Below are 18,266 nucleotides of genomic sequence, written 5' to 3'. Positions count from 1 at the left end.
ACGGGGGCGGGGCAGGCGTCTACCCCCGGGACTCCAACCCTCCAACCCGGAACTAGTCTGGCTCCCTTGGGAAGGCCGTAACGCCTGGCCTGGAGCGAGCCTGACCCTTGAATGCGGGCCACGGGGTCCAGGCCTTGGACAGAGAGACACCCTCGTTCTCGGAGGCACCAGACCAGGCACACCCTCGGCCGGAGGTTGGACGGTCAGGAAACTACAGGCGCCCCCGCCCAGCTGGACCATGGCTCCACCTAGGAACGTGGTGAAGATCGCGGTCCAGATGCGTGACGCCATCCCGCAGCTCATAAAGCTGGACCAGGTCACTCGGCCTGTCTGGCCTCCATTCACCCCACCTCCGGGCCGCCCCCTTCCCCTCGGAACTCCCAGATTCCTCCCCAACTCCTCACAGCAGCCCCATGAGTGACCTCTCCACTTGCAGGCAAAGCCTCTGGCCGCTGTGCTGAAGGAAGTGTGCGACGCGTAAGTGCAGGCTAGCCAGGTGGGGGAGGGGAATGGGAGTGGGAGGGCTGAAGGGAGGTGACCCCCTACCTGCCTCACTGAGCCTCCTCTACCTGTAGGTGGAGCTTGGTTCACTCTGAACACTATGCCCTGCAGTTTGCTGATGGGCATAGGAAATATATCACTGAGAATGTGAGTCTTCTACTCCCCACTAGGTCCATATTTCACTGTGTGACATCCCCCCCCAGCACCCCCGAAAGCCCACCGGGTCTTGATTACTCAGACTTATCCCACTGTTTGGAATGTGATCTTTTCCGGACTCCCAAATTTTCCCTCACCGGCACCCCCAATTGACCAATCCTCAGAGCCCTTTTTGACTTCTCTCCCTTTCTTTCCATCTTCTCCAGAACCGCACAGAGATCAAGAATGGCAGCATCCTGTGCCTCAGCACTGCCCCAGTAATGCCCTTCCTGATCCCACCCTCTTTTCTGTTCTTCTGTGCCTCCTTTCTGCCCACTCTTCTCTCTGCCCCAGATCTGGAGGCCAGGCTCCAGCTCTGCAGTGCCCCACCTAGTGGACATCTGAGTCCCCACACCTCCACTTCTACCCAACCTCCTCAACCTCTCCCACCCCTGCCAGGACCTTGAGGCTGAGCGGCTGTTGGGTGGGCTGCAGTGTGGGAACCGTGAAAGGCGCCGGGAAACTCTGCAGCACCTCGTCTTGCTGGCCCCAGACATGACCTTTGCCCAGGAGGTCATCAGCCGTGATGGGCTTCAGAGACTAGGCACCATCATTGAAGATGGGGATGAGTGAGCACAGGACTGTGGTGGGTGGTGGACATGTTGGGGCTGGGGGTCCTGGTCTGGTCCTGCTCAGCCCCGTATGTCCCCCCAGCTTAGGGGAATTGCTGGCCCTTGCACTGAGGGCCTTCTTGGAGCTCATGGAGCACGGCATGGTGTCTTGGGAGACGCTCAGCATCCCCTTTGTTAGGAAGGTGGGTTGCCTCTTCTAGGGGAAGCAGGGGCAGGGGCAGGATCTGGCCTTCCATGGTGGTGAAATGCTAACAATCCTCTACCCCTGTTGCAGGTGGTATGCTATGTGAACATGAACTTGATGGATGCATCTGTGCAGCCCCTGGCCCTCAGGCTGCTGGAGAGTGTGACCTTGAGCAGCCCTGCCCTGGGCCAGCTGGTCAAAAGTGAGGTGCCACTGGATAGGCTGCTGGTACACCTACAGGTGTAAGTGTCTGGGGGTGAGGGTGGATTACAGATGAGGGGAGTGGGTCGAGACCTTGGATAGCCAGTTGAGCCCTCTTCTTGCCCCAGGATGAACCAGCAGCTACAAACCAAGGCTATGGCCTTGTTGACAGCCTTGCTGCAGGGGGCCAGTGCTACTGAACGCAAGGTGAGTGTCCCATCTGGTGCCTGGATGTGGGGGCAGGAGCTGGTGGGCACTGTGCTCTATCCTGAGACTGCAGGATGGGTGCTTATGGCAGGCCTAAATCATCTAACTCCCCTTCCCACCCAACTCAGCACATGCTTGACTACCTGTGGCAGAGAAACCTTCGCCAGTTCATCTATAAGGTAGGAAGGACTGGGCTAGGAAGACCCCTCCCCACTTTCCCTCTCCCAGTAAGCCCATGCTCACACCTACGGGCTGGCTGTTCTCCAGAACATCATCCACAGTGCAGCACCACTGGGCGATGAGATGGCTCATCACCTGTATGTACTGCAGGCCCTTATGTTGGGGCTGCTGGAGTCACGCATGCGGACGCCACTGGACCCCTACAGCCAGGTGGGTGCTTTGGGGGTGCACAAGGCTGGGGCCAGCTAGCGAATGGCCTTGAATCTGTAATCCTGACACTCCCTTATCCCACTACAATGATCCCAGGAACAACGGGAGCAGCTGCAGGCCCTGCGCCAGGCTGCCTTTGATCCGGAGGGGGAGTCTCTGGGCACTGGGCTGAGTGCTGACCGTCGCCGTTCCCTCTGTGCCCGCGAGTTTCGAAAACTGGGCTTCTCCGTGAGCCACCCCTACCTAGCTCCCCATCTCTGCTTCAATCCAGGGCTGCTGTTTCAGAGGCCTGGGGTCCTTACTGAGCTGCCTGTCTCCCTTTCCCCAGAACAGCAACCCCGCACAGGATCTAGAACGTGTGCCCCCTGGCTTGTTGGCCCTGGACAACATGCTTTACTTCTCCAGACATGCACCTAGTGCTTACAGCCGGGTCAGTGATAAGGTGGATGAGATATAGCCAGATGCCACCTAAGCAGAGTCCGTATTGCCTTAGCTGTGACTTCCTATCCCATTCTCTGTTTCCCCCACCCCAGTTTGTGCTGGAGAACAGCAGCCGTGAGGACAAGCATGAGTGCCCCTTTGCCCGGAGCAGCATCCAGCTGACCGTGCTGCTGTGTGAGCTGCTTCGCATTGGGGAGCCCTGTGAGTGGGACTGGGCACAGTGTGTCCAGGAACGGGGGACGGAAGGGCAGAGAGGGCCAGGGGCTGCACACACTTTCTCCCTGAGCCCCTCCTGCCCCCCTGCTCCAGGCTCCGAAACAGCCCAGGATTTTTCGCCCATGTTCTTCAGCCAAGATCAGAGTTTCCATGAGCTCTTCTGTGTGAGCATCCAGTTGCTTAACAAGACCTGGAAGGAGATGCGGGCCTCCCAGGAGGACTTCGACAAGGTGGGTGGGGTAGAAGCTAGGAGACCTGAAGCAGGGCAGGGGCTCTTCTGAGTATGGGTCCAGAGCACAGCCCTGAGCTGAACTTGGTGGCCCCAGGTCATGCAAGTGGTTCGGGAGCAGCTGGCCCGCACACTGGCCCTGAAGCCCAGCTCCCTGGAGCTCTTCCGAACCAAGGTGAATGCACTCCCCTATGGGGAGGTGCTGCGGCTGAGACAGACAGAGCGGCTGCATCAGGAGGGCACACTGGCCCCTCCCTTACTGTGAGTTGATGGGAAAGGCCCCCAGTCCTGGCTGCACCTTCCTTAGTGCCCCACAGGCCTTGCCCCACCCAAGTCAGTCCCAGTCACCAAGCACCTCCTCCCTGCCCCACCAGGGAGCTTCGGGAGAAGCTGAAGCCAGAGCTCATGGGCCTGATCCGCCAGCAGCGTTTGCTCCGCCTCTGTGAGGGGACACTCTTCCGCAAGATCAGCAGCCGGCGACGCCAGGGTGATTGAGTTGGAGTGGGGGGTGCAGAGAGCGGCTGGGTTGGGGTCAGGGCTCCTCTCATCACTCCTTCCATCTTCCCTTTCGGCCCACAGACAAGCTGTGGTTCTGCTGCCTATCCCCTAACCACAAGGTGCTGCAGTATGGAGACATGGAGGAGGGTTCCAGCCCACCCACCCCTGAAAGCCTGCCTGAGCAGCGTAAGAACGGGTCAGGGGTTGGGGTCAGCCACCTGCTCTCCCCAGACCATATCACAGGACCACCTGGGTCCCAGTGATCAGCCCAGCCTTCTTCCTGCAGTCCCCGTGGGTGATATCAAGGCACTGCTAACAGGCAAAGACTGCCCCCACGTCCGGGAGAAGGGTTCAGGGAAGCAGAACAAGGTGAGTGCGTAGTGAAGCCCTGGGGTTCCTTCCCACCACATCTGCTCTGCTGCCCTGTTCCCTGCTCAGTACTCTCTGACCCCTGGCTTCCCCAGGATCTCTATGAGTTAGCCTTCTCAGTCACCTATGACCACGGGGAGGAGGAGGCATACCTCAACTTCATCGCCCCATCTAAACAGGAGGTGAGTGGCTGTGCCAGGCTGAGCTGAGTTGGGCAGATGGGCCGGGAAAGAGATGGATAGGCCCTCACAGAGCTGTTCCTATCCCCAGTTCCACCTGTGGACAGATGGGCTGAGCACCCTGCTGGGCAGTCCCATGGATAGTGAGCAGACTCGGCTGGACCTGGAACAGCTATTGACGATGGAGACCAAGCTGCGGTTGTTGGAGCTGGAGAACGTGCCCATTCCTGAGCAGCCACCTCCCATCCCCCCGCCCCCCACCAATTTCAACTTCTGCTATGACTGCAGCATCGCTGAACCTTGACAGTGAGGTTGGCTGTGAGCCACAGCTGCTGGCACTGTGGCGACCATGAAGGGTGGAGGGTGGAAAAGCCCAGACATCCTGACAAGCAGAGGCTGCAGTAGAAATAAAGTCGGCTTGGCTCTTATGTATGTGTCAAGCCAGTTCTGAACCTGTGGGCCAAGCCTGCCTTTAAGCTTAGCTGGCAAATGAGATGGGCCATCCGGCCAAGGTCACTGCTTGGGGCCACAAACCTGGGCAACTGCAGTTGAGGGTGTTCTGCTGGAGGCTGGAAACAAGCTGGCCCTATTGTCTTTCCACAAGATGACTCCTCAGCCTGAGTGCTGGGCCTGCAGAGAGGGATGGCCTATGGTCTGGGGGTACCAGTCAGTTGAGGGACCTGTGGCAGGGCAGAAGGTATTGTCCTAAGTAGATGCCTTCGCGGGCAGCATTAGCAGGGGCCTTGTCTGGGACCCATGTTTCCAAAAGGTTCCTGACAGTTCGAACTCAGTCTTCAGCCATGCTTGCCCTCACTCTGTGTCCTTTTCAAGGCCCTCTGGTGAGAGGCATGAAGGAATAGATGTGAATCTGGGTCTGCTTTGTGCTGAATGCCAAACTCAAGATTCTAAATATGTCCCCAGGTGGTGGAAGGATGCATTGATTCTGATGAGGGAATTCAATGCAGGAAGCCTCAAATTCTGATTCAAATCCACTGCAGCAGCAGGGTGTGGTGGGGGCCACAGATTGGCAAGACCACTGGGGACAAAGTGGTGAGGGATATTGGGCCCAGCTGGAGGTCAGTCTGAGGCTAGCACACCAACCCACCAGGACAGGCTTACAGCTGCTCCACTCTCGGACCTTTTCCATGCCTCTCACTACCGCTCTTTCCCAACACCAACTCAGTATCTTTTTAACAGTATTAACCATCAACATGTTGCCTTGAAAACTGATGAAATGGCATCTCTTTGGAGAATGTGCTGGGATAGCACCTGCTCCTGACTCAGGCCTGCAGGGCCCAACGTGCCCACTCCTACATTCAGAGACTTCCCACCACAGTTGGAATAGTTCAACTTGCTATTGACTTCAAAAAGGAAATCGAGGTCGGGATCCCAGATGCAGTTAAGTCTTCTAATAGTATCAGTTCTTCCTCTCCAATGTCTCCACTCCCTTGTCCAGTCCACCAACATCTTGGCAAGAATCTCCTGACTTCCTGCCTTGCTCCTCCAGTCCTCAATACCCCAGGTTCTTTCTCAAACATGAGGCTGATATGATTATACACTCACACGCACACTACCTCCAACCTGTATTTTTCAGTGCCTCCCTGTTGTCCATGGGATGATGGTCATGGTTTCCCAACTGAGCAGAGTTGAGCTAAGATGGGTTGCAGACGTGGTTTATGTCATCCAACAAAAGGCCTGTGGTTTGCAGAGTTCTCTGTGTTTGATCTAGTTGGCATCCTGCCTGCACCCTATGGGACCCGCCTTTTCCTCCCCAGTGCCAGCTCTGGCCTACACTGTGCATGTCCCTGGTTCTTTCTGACTGCCCTCTTCCTTCCCTTCTCATTTTTCACTGCCTTGAGTCTTTCCTTGATCTGCCAGGGTATGTTCGTTGCTCCCCAGGGCTCCCACTTCCAGGTGCGTGTTTCTCTATTTATGCATAACCTGCACACTGGACTGTCCTTGTCTGTTGGCTTATTTGCCTCCCCAAATGACCGGGGCGCTGGGAAAGCTTTGGCACTTCTGAATCCCCACATAAAGTACAGTGCCTACAGGCACTCAGGCAGCCATGCTCGCTGGTCCTAGAACTGGTGGATAGATGGACAAAGTGTGGGTGGACACATGAAGGGCTGAGAGGCTTCTCAGAGCTGCTGTTGAGAAGTCACTGGCACTGTTTAGGAGCTTCGACTAGGTGGCCTCTAATGACCCTTCCTAGCCAGGCATATTGTCCTCTCTCATTTCTTTCTGAAGACAACTTCACTGCATCCTTAATCATTGTGCTCCTTGGTCTGTCTGGGATGTGCCTTTGCTGCATGCTTGGAGGTGCAAGCTGGGAGAGGCCTCCAGGCTCCTAGTCTCTGACCATGTTGGGGAAGAAGTTAGGACTTGCTGAGGGTGCCTGTAGTACTTTGGGTATGTAAGGAAGAAATTGTCTATGTGCCTCTGGTGCTCTGTCCATGTTGTCCCTGCGCTAGGCTGGGTGCTTAAACTGAGGGAGGGAGGGAAGGAGCCCTGTGGTCTGAGAATTTCAGACAAAGAGGTAAGATCTGGAATTTTTAATCTTGTTTGGGTTTACAACAAAGTCTGGGCTTGGCTGCTGAAATTCAGTGCTGATAATGGCTAGGAAAGCTCCTTATAGGGAACAAAGTGAGGCACAGGCCTTAGGTGTGAGAAGTGGGCAGGAAAGAAGCACAAGGTCAGCTCCTCCCCAGCACCAGATGCATCCCATCTGTGGGCCTGGCCTCCAAACCCAGGCCTGGCCAGTAGAGTAGGAGTTGGCATGTCTATGGGCCTGTGGCAGCAACCTATAGCTGAAAGAGGCTCCTGCTGGGCTGGAGGGCAGACTAGGGCAGGAAGCCCCCTGTGCTGCGTTGGATTAATTCTATCCCCAGTCCTAGAAAAGGGGTTTGTAGCTTGGGGAAGGGGCTTTGGGGTATTTGGCAGAGGAGGATAGGAGGCACTGAGTCAAACTCCAGGTCAAGAGGCCAGGGCTGGGGAATCAGGGGAATGGAGGCTGAGCCACAGGGTTGGTTACTGACCTGCCCCTAGACTGTCAAGGTCAGGTCAGCCCCTCCCATGAAGTGGGACCAGATGCAGATCACCTGGGGCAGTTGGGCTTCGAAGTTCCTAATGGCAGCCATGCTGATACCAGGGCACATGCCCACCTTTAATATCTGGAGCTGCTTTCACGCCTGCCCAATCATATCCAGAGTCCTGTGGGGAGGCCTCCAGTGAGTGCTTGACCCAGCATGGGCACCCAGCCCAGCCCCTGTAATGACTTGTGGTATCATCAGACAACTTAACTGCTCTGTGAGTTGACTGCAGCTGTATAGGCTGAGGTACTGCAGCCTCGGCCAAAAGCTAGCTGCCTGGGCCCAGCCCTCATCGCTGAGGAGGCTACAGTGACTCAGCAACAAGCGCTCCAGGCTGGGGCAGCCCTTGGCCACAGCCACCAAGCCCTTGTCTGTGAGTGCTGGCAACAGGCTCAGTGACAGTTGCCTCAGCTGGGGGAACTGGAGCACCTGCAAGGATAGGGGTGAGGAGTAGAGGGTATGATAGGACACTGGAGCCCAGGGCCCTTCCAGGTTCCCCCACCCCAACCAGAGGTAGCAGAAGCCAAAGAGAATGGAACTTTTTCTAAGCAAAGAGTGGGGTGGCCTGGGCCTGGCTCTAGTATCAGGATCCTCAGTCTATCCACATCTCCAGCCCCGGCCCCACACCTTGACCAAACTAGCATCAGTTAGCTTGCTGCAGGCTGTGAGGTCCAACTCCTGCAAGGCCCACAGCATGAGCAGAGAAGGGCCCTGAGGCTGAGGAGAGGGGTCCTTGGGGCTCGAGGCCTGAAGCTCCAGCTCTTGATGTAGCTGTGGAAAGAAGCTCCTGTTTCTCAGGTTCCTCCTGAGTTGGGTCCTCAAGTGGTCTGAGAGAGACTCAGGAGGCGTAGGGTGGGACACCAGGAGGAGTTTGCTGGAGGACAAAGGCCTAGATTGGCTGGGGCAGGAAGGATGCAGGTGGAAGTTTCTAAAGTATCTGCCCTGGCTATACTCCCAGCCTCTGCTGAAGGTATGGGCAGAGGCAGCCCACTGACCACAGGTTATTGGACCCTCACTGGACATCTGACCCTAGCTGAACCAATTAGGGATGCTCCCTCTAGAATTTGAAGAACTCTGAGGTCACTGTGGGGGTAGGGCTGCCACCTGCCTGGAGCAGGAGCTAAGGGCAGAGTAAACTGGTTTGTAAAGAGATGCAGAGATGCATGGGAGAGCAGATAAAGAGACAGGTGGCAGCAATAGGAAGACAGTGGGGCAGGGCAAGAGGAGCACTTGTAGGGGGAAAGGGGGAGATGGCTTCTAGGTTGGGAATGCCCTGGGCACATTGACAGTTTGAAGGAATGACCCACTAAAGAGAAAGAGACTGACATTGCCAAGTTAGGGATGCCACCCAGAGGGACAGGGCTGAGTCCTATTGAAGAAACTGGCTGTAGCCAAGAAATGATGCTGTGACACATCATAATACCTCTGTCAGGCCCTGCCCCAGCAACCTCCCTGTGTAACCTTGGTGCCTGTTCCCTGCAGACCCCTTCTTTCATCTTTTCTGCCTCCAGAACACCTGCCCTTGGTGCCCCACCCAGACAGCAGGGGTCACCAAGCACTTTGTAATGAGGTGCGTGCCACCTTGTGGGCTGACCCAGCCTGGTGTCCTCAACATCCCTCCATGAGGGACTGATAGGGGGAGTGCTGGCAGCAGCACTGTCTGTCCAGGCTCCTTTGTGTCCTAAGTTTTGTTCTTACTACTGTTCCTTGGACATAAACATTGGGCAGTTCCTCCCTACTGCCACATGTACAGCTTTCTCAGCCCCCACCCTGGAGAGGAAGGAAGGGGATGATGTGCTCACCTTGAGTGAGGAGCAGTAGGCCAGGCTGAGGGAGGCCAGTGGGGCTGGAACTCTGTGCCCCGAACCCAGGGCCTGGGCCAGGCCCTGCCCGCTCACCAGACAGCACTCTGCCAGGTCCAGGCTCTGCAACTCCTGTAGGCCCCCCAGGGCTGTACATCCTTCATCGGTCAGCCGCTGCAGCTTCCTCAGGTTGAGGTGCTGCAGGTGCCTCAGGCCCTGGCTTATCAGCCACTTCTGAGCAGCCGCTGAGGTCCAGGGAGGTCAGCCCTGATTGTAGGCGGCAAAGGGTGGCCATGGCCTCTGTGGAGAGTTTCTGACAGCTATTCAGGCTCAGCTCCTGCAGCTGGAGCCCAGCCACCTGACCCAGCGCCTGCAGGGCCTCAGGGAGCAAGCCAGTCCCACTCAGGTCCAGGGCGCGCAGCCTACCAGCCCTCTCCTTCACGAACTGCAGCAGGTTGTGGAAGGAGAATTGGGAGGGGGAGGAGTCTTGGGGGCCAAGGGAGCCCCAGGCTGGGCCTAACTCAAAGGTGAGGTGACAGTAGGCCAAGGAGAGGCGCTTCAGGCTTGGGGCACAGCTGCTGAGCCGGTTGAAGCTGAGGTCCATCAGGTCCTGCAGGTCAGCCAAGTTGAGCTCACAGAGGCCACTCAACACCTTCTGGACCTGCTGTACCGTCTCGGGCTGAGCTAGTAGCATGCCCGATCTGAAGAGGCTGTTGCACCCACTGAGGTCAAGGATACACAGGGCTGGGCAGCCCAGGAGCAGGGCCACGAAGGCAGCCTCTGAGGGTCTGCCCCCACTGAGGCACAAGCTCTTTAAGTGTGGGCCCAAGTGGTAGACAACAGACTCCAGCACCTGGTGTGAAGCTGGCGAGTCATCCAGGTCGATCAGGCTGATGCAGGTGATGCCCCTGAGGCCCGGGCTCTCAATGGCCAGGAGGGAGGCAGAGGACACCGGGATGGTGTACTGCACATTTGTCTAAGGGGCAGCAAGAGGACTGGAGTTAGCCCTTTGGCTTCAGAGAGGGTTGGCCATTAGATCTGGTAGCCAGTCACTGGTGGGTCAGGGAAGGACCCTATCACAATGGGGACCGCTGTGCTGTGTGGTGTCATGTGTGGTTGAAGGGGACAAGTCACTTGGGGGCTCGAAGGGGATGAGCTGAGGGGAGGGCAGGAAGGTTAGTGATAGATGGGACTGGATGCCTACAGAGTGGTGGGGACAGAGTGGGGAGTTGGCATGCTGGGCACAGGGGGCTGGGAGTGGCCTAGAGGAGAGCCAGTGAACCCCCCAGGGGGCAGAAGGACTGAGGATGCTAGATCCCAAACTTTGCACCTTTCAGAAGGTGGCCCTGAGACCCACGGACTAAGCTCCTACTCTAGGGAGTCAGAGCTCAGCATTAGCTAAGCAACCAGCCTCCCTCACTTTCTCAAGAGCATAGAAATAGCCTTTAGAACAGCTGAAGGCAGTAAGAAGCAAAGCAGTTGTCACTCATCACCACCCTGGGTGGCCCAGGTGCCAGAGGCCTAGGGCAGGCAGTGAGGCCTAGGCCTCCTGGTGGCCTCAGTATCTTAGACACATGAATGTTTGCAAAAATGGGTTCTGTGTGTAAGCAAAAATGTGTGCATACACTTGTGCATATGTGTGTGTGCACGCACCAACATTTGTGGGCCCTGCAGGCTTTTAGAGTTCAAGATGTGCTTGTGATCCCTGGGGTTCACCTCAGGAGTGTCCATCTTCTTTGTCCAGGTAAGGAAAGAGAAGCCTCCCATTTCTGTGGGTGGAAGCTGAGAGAATGAATCTTAAGGTGCCAAGAAAGTGGGGCTGGCCCTGCTGTGGAGGAACAGGGAGGGTGAGTGGAGAGTCCATGGCTGGTGTGGGGTGGGGCCTGGAGGTGAACTCAGGGTTAAATCGGGAGAACAGGCTGGCCTGTGTAGGCATCTGGGGAGCCCCAGTTTTCATAGCACCCTCCCTGATTTTGTGCCAAAGGGAAGTTAGGACAGGTCCCTGGGAAACAGGTATGGCTTTTTCTCTACCTCTGATGGATGCCCAGGTTGCAGACAAGCAGTACTCAAAAGCTCTTGCTTTAATGCATCAACATGATCCCAATGCAGGAAAGCCAGAGCTCTAAAATACCTGTCCTGTCAGTTACTGCAGGAACAATCAATGTTCCCCACTTCTACCCCACAGAACGAACATCAAAAGGAAATCAGAAAGGTAGAAATGACACATAATATATACTCCTGCAAGATACTTATTAACAGGATTCTTCCAGGAAGACACATGAAACTCATTCCTGGGTGGAGAAACCCGGCTGGCTTCTGTCACAGAGAGAAGCAGACACGTATGGCTGTCATCATGGGAAGGAGTGTATGGTAAGAAATGGGGGTCTGGGGTACCTGGCTGGCTCAATTGGTAGAGCATGTGGCTCTGGTTCTCAGGGTCATGAGTTCAAGCCCCACTTTGGGCATGGAGACTAAAAGGAAGGGAAGGGAAGAAATGGGGGCCAGTTCCTGACTACTTCCACAGGAAGCAGAGGTCAAACTGGGCTCCTTGTCCAGACCCCATTCCAGGAATGTAGGAATTGTGGAAGAGAGGGATTGTCCCTCTTGTGGACAGTGGGAGAGAGTGGAGTGGTGGGAACCCCAAGGGCCTGGGTTCCTCTCTCAGATTTAAGGAGAGCAGGAAGATCCCACTGGGTGGGGAAGGTGATGCAAGGTTATGCTGAAAAGCTCAGGGAGAAAAGGTTCTAGAAAGGAACGGTAAGCAGACCTCTAGCCATTTGGAAGCCCTGCCTGACAGAGGAGCCAGTCTGATGATGAAGAGTATGCTGTGGCTGCAAGTGCAGAGCAGGACTGGTTGCCACACAGCGCCACCCCCACCATCACGTCCTGTGACCCCACCGTCCCACCTCCAAGCACCACAGTCCTTCTTTCTCTTGCTTCCTCAGCCTTGGCAGCCAGGAATGTTCTCATGTTCTCCCCTCTCCCACAGCCTCCCTATGAACAGGTAGATGAACAGCTGAGGGGGAGCAATGGCAGTCAGCCTAGAGTCCAAGTCTAGGGTTGGCTGGTGGCAGTAAAACTTATCAAATAAAGGGCCTGGTGTAAAGGACCTCCAGCAGCTACTGGGAGGGGTGTGTGTGTGTGTGTGTATGTGTGTGTGTGTGTGTGTGTTGAGATTTAAGACTGTCTTCTTGCTCCCCACTATTTTCCTTGGTGGTGAGGGGGCAGCCTCTAAGCCATCACCCAGGTGGTCTGCTCTAGACTCAAAGCCCAGAAGCAACCTGTTAGTGTATTTATCATCTGTGGGGAGCAGAGCAGCAGGCAGAAGCAGCAGCCTCCTGGATTCTGGTCTTTAGCCCCGTGTAGGAAGGTCCCCCTTCTTAGGCCCTAGGAAGATGCTTCTAGAGGTCCAAAGGAGGACTGCAAGGGTATCTGCTCTAGTTTCAGCTGCGCCACCCACGAGGAGCCAACTAACCCCCAACTAACCCCTATCTCCTCCTTTAGCAATGCAGGCATCTTAAGAGTAAATGCTAAGTCATTTGGGAAATGCTCTACATCAGCTAAAAGGGGCACACATCCCTTGACTGTGAGAGGCCAGGACTTCACTGTACCTAGTGAAGCCCTGAGCTGAGACTTCAGGCTTGTGTGCAGGACTGGAAAACCACCTGATAGAGAAATGGCTTTCCCATCTGCTGGCATAGGAATCCAAAACAACATGCCTATTCTTGAGAAGAAGGTGTATGCCCTGGCGCCCAGGGGCTTTGGTCTATAGAGAGAAGTTAGACATCAAGGGTCATTTCCAGAGGCTTCTTGGGGCCTTTATAAACACTCCAGGCAAGAGAAGGCAGTGGAGGGCAGAAGCTGAGCTGTGCTGAGTTCTTCACAGAGACTAACCCAGTGGCAGGCAACCAGGCTCTCCCTGGAATGGGTAGATCCAGAGCGGGGGCGGGCAGGGGGCATTGCCTTTGTCTACCTTCTTATTTGAGAAAAATTAGGATTAAGTGGGGGTAGGTCAGGGGGAATGAGAAGTCACCAATCCAGCATCCTTGCCTGGCCTGGTGAGGCATAAACCCCAGCCATGCCTTGGTGAGCCCCTATTTTCGGTAGCACCTACTAGCAGGGGGCACTGCTTCCTTATCAACCTGCCCACATCTGAGCCCTGGGAGATGGGTGCTGATGATAAATTCTGCAAATTGCTCTCTTGGATATGGTTGTGGTAGGATGTGAGCAGAACCCTAGATGCCATGTACCTGTGGCCTGGCCATCCATGCTCCAAGCCTGGGCTGAGTTTTACGGAGCCACCCAATAGGTCTTTGTCAGCTTCCCAGTAGGGCCTCACAGTTAGCTGGAGGAGCCCCAGTGCTCCTCCATGGTGGACTCTATGGTCTCAACTTCTGCCCTTGGCCTCTTTCTCCTCCCTTCATTATCCTATTCTAATCTATTCTGACTGCCCACTTTGCTTCTCCTGCACTTTCCTTATTTGCTGGACTCAAAGAACCTCTGCCCTGATTGCTTCTCCTCGGGGTCCTGTGGCCCTGCCTGCCATGCTGCTGTGCCCATTCTTCTCGCTCCCGGCCCTGCCACGGAGGATGAGACTGCTGCCTCCTTTGGTTTCTGCTGGGAGTACAGAATTCTGTCTGTGGAAGCCACAGTCTTTCCTCTTGCTTCCCCCACTGCCACCTCCTCCCCACCTTCTGGCTCTCTTCTCATCCCTTTCAAGGTTTCTCTCCATGCCCACCATTCTCTCCAGCCCCTGATGCAAGTGCAGCACCCTCCACTCACTCCAACCTTTTCAGAGATGGCCTCCTCTGTTTCGGAGAGAAGCCAAAGCCATCAGGTGGGAAGGCCCTCCCTTTGCCCTGTTCATATACACCAGCCATCAAGACCCATCCTAACCTCCTTCTCTCTCTTGCTCCTAATCCCCTTCTCTGGGCCTACTGGGCCTGCCCCACCTTCTCCCATGGGAACGGGCAGTCCACTGCTCCTTCCTCAGTCTATAAATACCCCAGAGTCGCAACAAAAGGCCTTCCTTGATCCTGCCTCCCTCTCCTCATCACTCCTGCTTCTCCCCTTTCCTTCTGCAGTCAGACCTCTTGGAAGCATGTGGGCATACCCATACCTGAGCTAGCCACCTTTTCACCCATTGCCTCACCCACTTAACCCCTCCCATCCACGAAGGTCATCAACACCTGGTGGGCTCCTCTGCAGACCTCCTACACGTGTCCTTTCTGCCATGCCACCTGCTGTGAATGGCCAGTGTCCTCCACGCTACCTCCCACTGGGGGCTCTATGGCTCTGCCTGCCTGGCTCTCCTCCTAGCTTCTAGCCTGTCCCCCATCAGCCTCTTTTGGGGTCACCAAAGAAGAGAGTTCCTCATGGTATGTTCTATACTACCACACACACACACAGGCATGTGCACACTCTCTGCTGTCCTCCTTGTGCTCCCTGGCAGACTGCACTTCATCCCAGGCCAATGACTATAGCTGCGGACCCTGGGAATTAGTTACTGGATGGAATTCGCCAGATACAGGATGCAGCATGACCACCTCCGAAGTCACTGTCTTATCCCTCAGTGATGCCCCTTTTCCTTAACTCTCAGTGCCCTCTACCAAGCCATTCTAGACCCTTCCCTCACTCTCCACATTCATGGTGACCAAAGTCCCTTCCATCTCATCTCTCTGATACACTGCAGCATGTCCCTCTGCTCCTGCCTCATGGCTTGTGCTCTAGTTCATATTCCTGTATTGTCTCTGAGAAGTACATTACAGCAGTTGCCCCCTTTTGAGGGTCCTGGCCCTCAGACTTTCTGGTTCCAGTCTAGCCTTGGTGCTGTCACCAGGTGATCTTTATAAATGGCAAATTGACTATGCTATTCACACCCCTTGATGGTTCTTCACTCCATGCTATAGAGGCTGAGCTTCTCAGCCAGCACTGGAGCCCTGCGTAACTCTTCAGGCCCAGCTTTCCCATACCTCCCCCCTCCCTTCCTCCTCAGCCCTGGCTCTGGGAATGGCAACTGCTTATTGTTGTCTCATGGTGCCATGCCTCCACTTGGCTGCTTTTTCTGTTGGTTAAGTGATGGGTGTGAGGGTGGTTTCACTTCTCACCTACTCCTATTTGTCTATTTAGCAAATATTTATTCCCCTCTCTAGTCTCAGCTCAGGCACCCCTTCTCCATGAAGTCTTTTCTGAATCTTCTCTGATCCCCTGTGTGCTTACAAGACTCCAGCGCAGCACCCCTACTCACTGAGTGAGTGAGCCGCTCTCTGAGCAGCTCTGGTAACTCTCCCACTTCCTTCTTCCCTGGGGATATTCCAAGCCTTTGTGCTGAGGTCCTTACCTCTACCTCTCTTTTTACTTCCCTGTGACAACGTGGCCCCCAGATTCACTCAGCAAAGAGGCTACTAGTTTCAGAGAAACTTCCTCAGCAAACTGCCCCACACTGCCACTTCCTGAGCAGGAGAGGTGACATCCTCCCACCCTATCCAAGACCAGGCCTCGTATCACATCAGGTGGCACCTGTCATTTTTCACCTCTATTCTTCATACATTCACATTCGCCCCTCCTCTATGACTATCCTCAGCATATGAACACATTTGAGGTTTCTCCCAGTGAAAATCCTTTCTTAAAGTCCCCTCAACCTCTCATTATTGTCCTATTTTTTTCCTTCCTTTCTTGGGGAAATGTCTTGCAAAGGAGGTCAACTTTCTATACTGCCCTTATCTCATTCATTCCTCCACACACCTGGCTTTCCCCTCAGATGCCAATGTTGCTGAAGTCACTGGGGACCTCCCTGGACATCAGACATCACAGATACTATCTGTTCTTTATTTTCTGGACTCTTCATGGGCTTTGACACAGTTAGTTATTCACTCCACACTGTAAATGCTTTCCACTGTTGAGTTCTGCCCCCTCTACTCGTTGGAATTTCCTCTGTGCCTCACTGGTGCCTCCTCCTTCCCATGCCCGCAAACTGATGTACTCCTCGTGGGCATTCTGTGGCCTGCTCTTCCTGTGGATCCTCATGTGCTCCCTGGGGCAAGTAACTTAGATCCATGCTTTCAACCTCCACCCATTCTGTAATGATACCCAACTCTATTTATTACCAAGACCCTTCTCTTGAATTCCTCACTCAGAAATTCAACAACCAACTGCATCTCACCATCTAAATGTCCCATACTTCACATTTTCAGCAAGTCCAATCAAATATCTTTACACACTAAGCTCCTGATACAGGATAGATAACATGACAACAGACCTTATGTGCATACACACATTTAACGTGTGACAGAGGAGGAGTCCAATCCAGCAGGGAAGGGGAAGATTACATATAAGTGGTATTAGGGCTATTTGAAAACTAATCGGTTTAGCTTCTTACCTCAGAGAATAAATCAAAATAAATTTCACCAATTAAAAATTACTATAAAAATTCAAACCATAAAACAGAAGAAAAAATTGTGTTGTGAACCTAAAACCTCTCTAAAAAATAGACTCTAATAAAAAAAAGAGAGAAATATGAGTGTATATCAAATCACTGAGGAGGCAAGGAGTCTCCAAGCTTAAAAAGCAATGAAAAAATAAGAAAACAAAAGATGTTCAGGATCCACATTATAGAAACCTAACCTCTGTATCTCATAAATAAGCACATACCGACAAATCAAATTCAAAGGCAAATATGTTAGGAATATACTTCAATGAATATGTGAAAGATTTATCTCTTTAATATATAAAAGGTTCATACAAACGGATAAGAGAACTATTAAGATGCCAATGATTAAATGGATAAAGAACATGAATAAACGAGAAGGAAAAAGAAATGGTCAGCTAATGAGAAAACTGTTCAACCTCAGGAATAATCAAAGAAGTCAAAATTAAAACAGACAAGGAGCCATTACTGTTTGCCCTTCAAACTGTTACAGATGTCTGCATGCACTTCCGAGCGGGGCTGTCTCCCGCACCAGACTCACCCTGTCCAGTCCCTGCACTGCACATCACACCATGTCACTTTCCACTCAACAGTCCTTTCAAGGCTCCGTGATGGTAATCAGGTTGGAACCCCAGCAATAGTGCCAGCTTGCAGTCTCTCTTTAGCTTTATCTCCCACCACTTTTTCCTAAGTTCTAGTCATATGGAACTTGTGTGGTCATTTCCAGAACTATTTCACACCTTGGTGCCTTCACCTGTGCTATTACCAGTCCTGGAAGACCAGCCTTCACCCTTATCCTATTCCATGAGGAAGCCTTCCCTGATGCCGCTGCTCTCCTGTGGTTGCCCTTCTTCCTGTTACACCCTTCACTCCTATGTCCTAGCACCAAGCACACAACATCACAATTCCTCATGTATTTGTCCTTCTTCACTGGACTGTGAGCTCCTCTGGGCAGGGGACTATGTCTTATTCATCTGTAAAGTCCTAGCACTGTATCAGAGCCAAATATGTATGGGTGTAACATATGTATTAACATGTATGCGTGAATGGATGGATGGAGGGATGGATGGATGGATGATGGATGATGAGCAGGGCCACAAGCAAACTGAAGTGAGAGACAGCTGAGAATGGGCCAGATGAGGGTGGCCACCTTACCTCCTGAAGGACATTCAGGGCTGCACAGTACCAAGCCCGACTCACGAGGGAGGCCTCTTTCTGATCTGACAGAGGCAGAAAGCTCAGAATATATGTGAGCATCTGAGGGGAAAAGACAGGACATTGGGAACTGTTAGAGCCGGGAACCTTTGGAACCTTTTCCATCTGGTAGAATAGTAGATCTGAGGGGACTGGAACACTGGCTAGTTTATCTTGGATCGTAAGTTTTATGGGGTCTTCACTTCCCTTCTCCAGCCTCCAAGGATCTTTCCTGTGAACAAACCATTCCTGAACCCCGCCTGGAGGCAGGTTTGTTTTGATTGATAAAAAGCAAACTTCCCACTCAGTTTGGTAAAAAGAGGCTGGGCATTGGGACTAGATAAACCTAGTTCAAATCCTTACTCTATCACCTGACCTCTCTGAGTCTTATTTTTCTAATCTGTAAAATGGCAAATGTAGTGAGATCTAAATGGGTTATGGTGAGCATTAAGTAACATAGTAAAGGGTCTGGCATAGGACCTCAGACACAGCAAGTCAGGTCTCCTCCTCTGATCTTTGGAAGCTATACCCATCCTCCTGCCATCACAGGTTGCTCTCTGGGTCTTACCTCCT

The 18,266-nt window shown here is 53.6% G+C and overlaps 3 protein-coding genes and 1 long non-coding RNA gene across 12 annotated transcripts in view; 2 read left to right on the top strand and 2 right to left on the bottom strand.

Moving 5' to 3' along the window:
- The window catches only part of EXOC3L1 (exocyst complex component 3 like 1), a 35,094-nt gene that overhangs the window by 13,806 nt on the left and 3,022 nt on the right, over window positions 1–18,266 (bottom strand). For all 5 annotated transcript variants that reach the window (XM_029924970.1, XM_029924965.1, XM_029924967.1 and 2 more), the window contains one exon: window positions 17,655–17,756. The gene's annotated coding sequence lies outside the window, so the exon portion shown is untranslated. Of the gene's footprint in view, window positions 1–17,654; window positions 17,757–18,266 lie in introns of those variants that run through there.
- ELMO3 (engulfment and cell motility 3) lies at window positions 49–4,610 on the top strand. Of its 4 annotated transcripts, XM_029924971.1 has the most exons (20): window positions 49–316; window positions 437–477; window positions 576–648; window positions 864–914; window positions 1,096–1,265; window positions 1,351–1,450; window positions 1,543–1,694; window positions 1,782–1,860; window positions 1,989–2,039; window positions 2,128–2,250; window positions 2,347–2,478; window positions 2,579–2,680; window positions 2,784–2,892; window positions 3,001–3,137; window positions 3,234–3,397; window positions 3,511–3,623; window positions 3,716–3,820; window positions 3,921–4,003; window positions 4,099–4,185; window positions 4,274–4,610. In XM_029924971.1, exons 1-20 carry the CDS (start codon window positions 239–241, stop codon window positions 4,484–4,486), a joined length of 2,163 nt encoding a protein of 720 aa, XP_029780831.1. In that variant the 5' UTR covers window positions 49–238; the 3' UTR covers window positions 4,487–4,610. The 4 variants fall into 4 exon arrangements, with proteins under 4 accessions (XP_029780831.1, XP_029780832.1, XP_029780833.1 ...); XM_029924972.1 differs by lacking the exon at window positions 2,347–2,478 and having other exon boundaries at window positions 50–316; XM_029924973.1 differs by lacking the exons at window positions 2,347–2,478; window positions 2,579–2,680 and having other exon boundaries at window positions 51–316.
- On the bottom strand, window positions 6,720–8,299 carry LRRC29 (leucine rich repeat containing 29). Its single transcript, XM_029924993.1, has 4 exons — window positions 7,899–8,299; window positions 7,483–7,700; window positions 7,344–7,392; window positions 6,720–6,989 (listed from the first exon to the last, which is right to left on the bottom strand). Exons 1-3 carry the CDS (start codon window positions 8,292–8,294, stop codon window positions 7,365–7,367), a joined length of 642 nt encoding a protein of 213 aa, XP_029780853.1. The 5' UTR covers window positions 8,295–8,299; the 3' UTR covers window positions 6,720–6,989; window positions 7,344–7,364.
- Window positions 10,746–17,386, top strand: LOC115280235. 2 transcript variants are annotated; one of them, XR_003903715.1, is made up of 3 exons: window positions 10,746–10,817; window positions 11,259–11,443; window positions 17,227–17,386. It is a non-coding gene; the product is annotated as an uncharacterized LOC115280235 (long non-coding RNA). The 2 variants fall into 2 exon arrangements; XR_003903716.1 differs by lacking the exon at window positions 10,746–10,817 and adding an exon at window positions 10,821–10,920.

The sequence above is a fragment of the Suricata suricatta genome, chromosome 16 (genome assembly GCF_006229205.1).
Source record: "Suricata suricatta isolate VVHF042 chromosome 16, meerkat_22Aug2017_6uvM2_HiC, whole genome shotgun sequence".
Lineage (NCBI taxonomy): Eukaryota > Metazoa > Chordata > Mammalia > Carnivora > Herpestidae > Suricata > Suricata suricatta.
The sequence above is the reverse complement of the archived record's forward strand: the minus strand, read 5'-3'. Positions and strand labels throughout refer to the sequence as shown.

What these genes read in the sequence shown, in the direction of transcription:
- ELMO3 (XM_029924971.1), top strand. Translation starts at nt 239, where the DNA reads ATGGCTCCACCTAGGAACGTGGTGAAGATCGCGGTCCAGATGCGTGAC. An exon ending in TGAAAGCCTGCCTGAGCAGC is followed by an intron (nt 3,821 to 3,920) that starts GTAAGAACGGGT and finishes TTCTTCCTGCAG; the next exon opens with TCCCCGTGGGTGATATCAAG. An exon ending in GTTCAGGGAAGCAGAACAAG is followed by an intron (nt 4,004 to 4,098) that starts GTGAGTGCGTAG and finishes TGGCTTCCCCAG; the next exon opens with GATCTCTATGAGTTAGCCTT.
- LRRC29 (XM_029924993.1), bottom strand. Translation starts at nt 8,294, where the DNA reads ATGTCCAGTGAGGGTCCAATAACCTGTGGTCAGTGGGCTGCCTCTGCC. An exon ending in CTGATGCTAGTTTGGTCAAG is followed by an intron (nt 7,701 to 7,898) that starts GTGTGGGGCCGG and finishes CTATCCTTGCAG; the next exon opens with GTGCTCCAGTTCCCCCAGCT. An exon ending in TGCAGTCAACTCACAGAGCA is followed by an intron (nt 7,393 to 7,482) that starts GTTAAGTTGTCT and finishes GCCTCCCCACAG; the next exon opens with GACTCTGGATATGATTGGGC.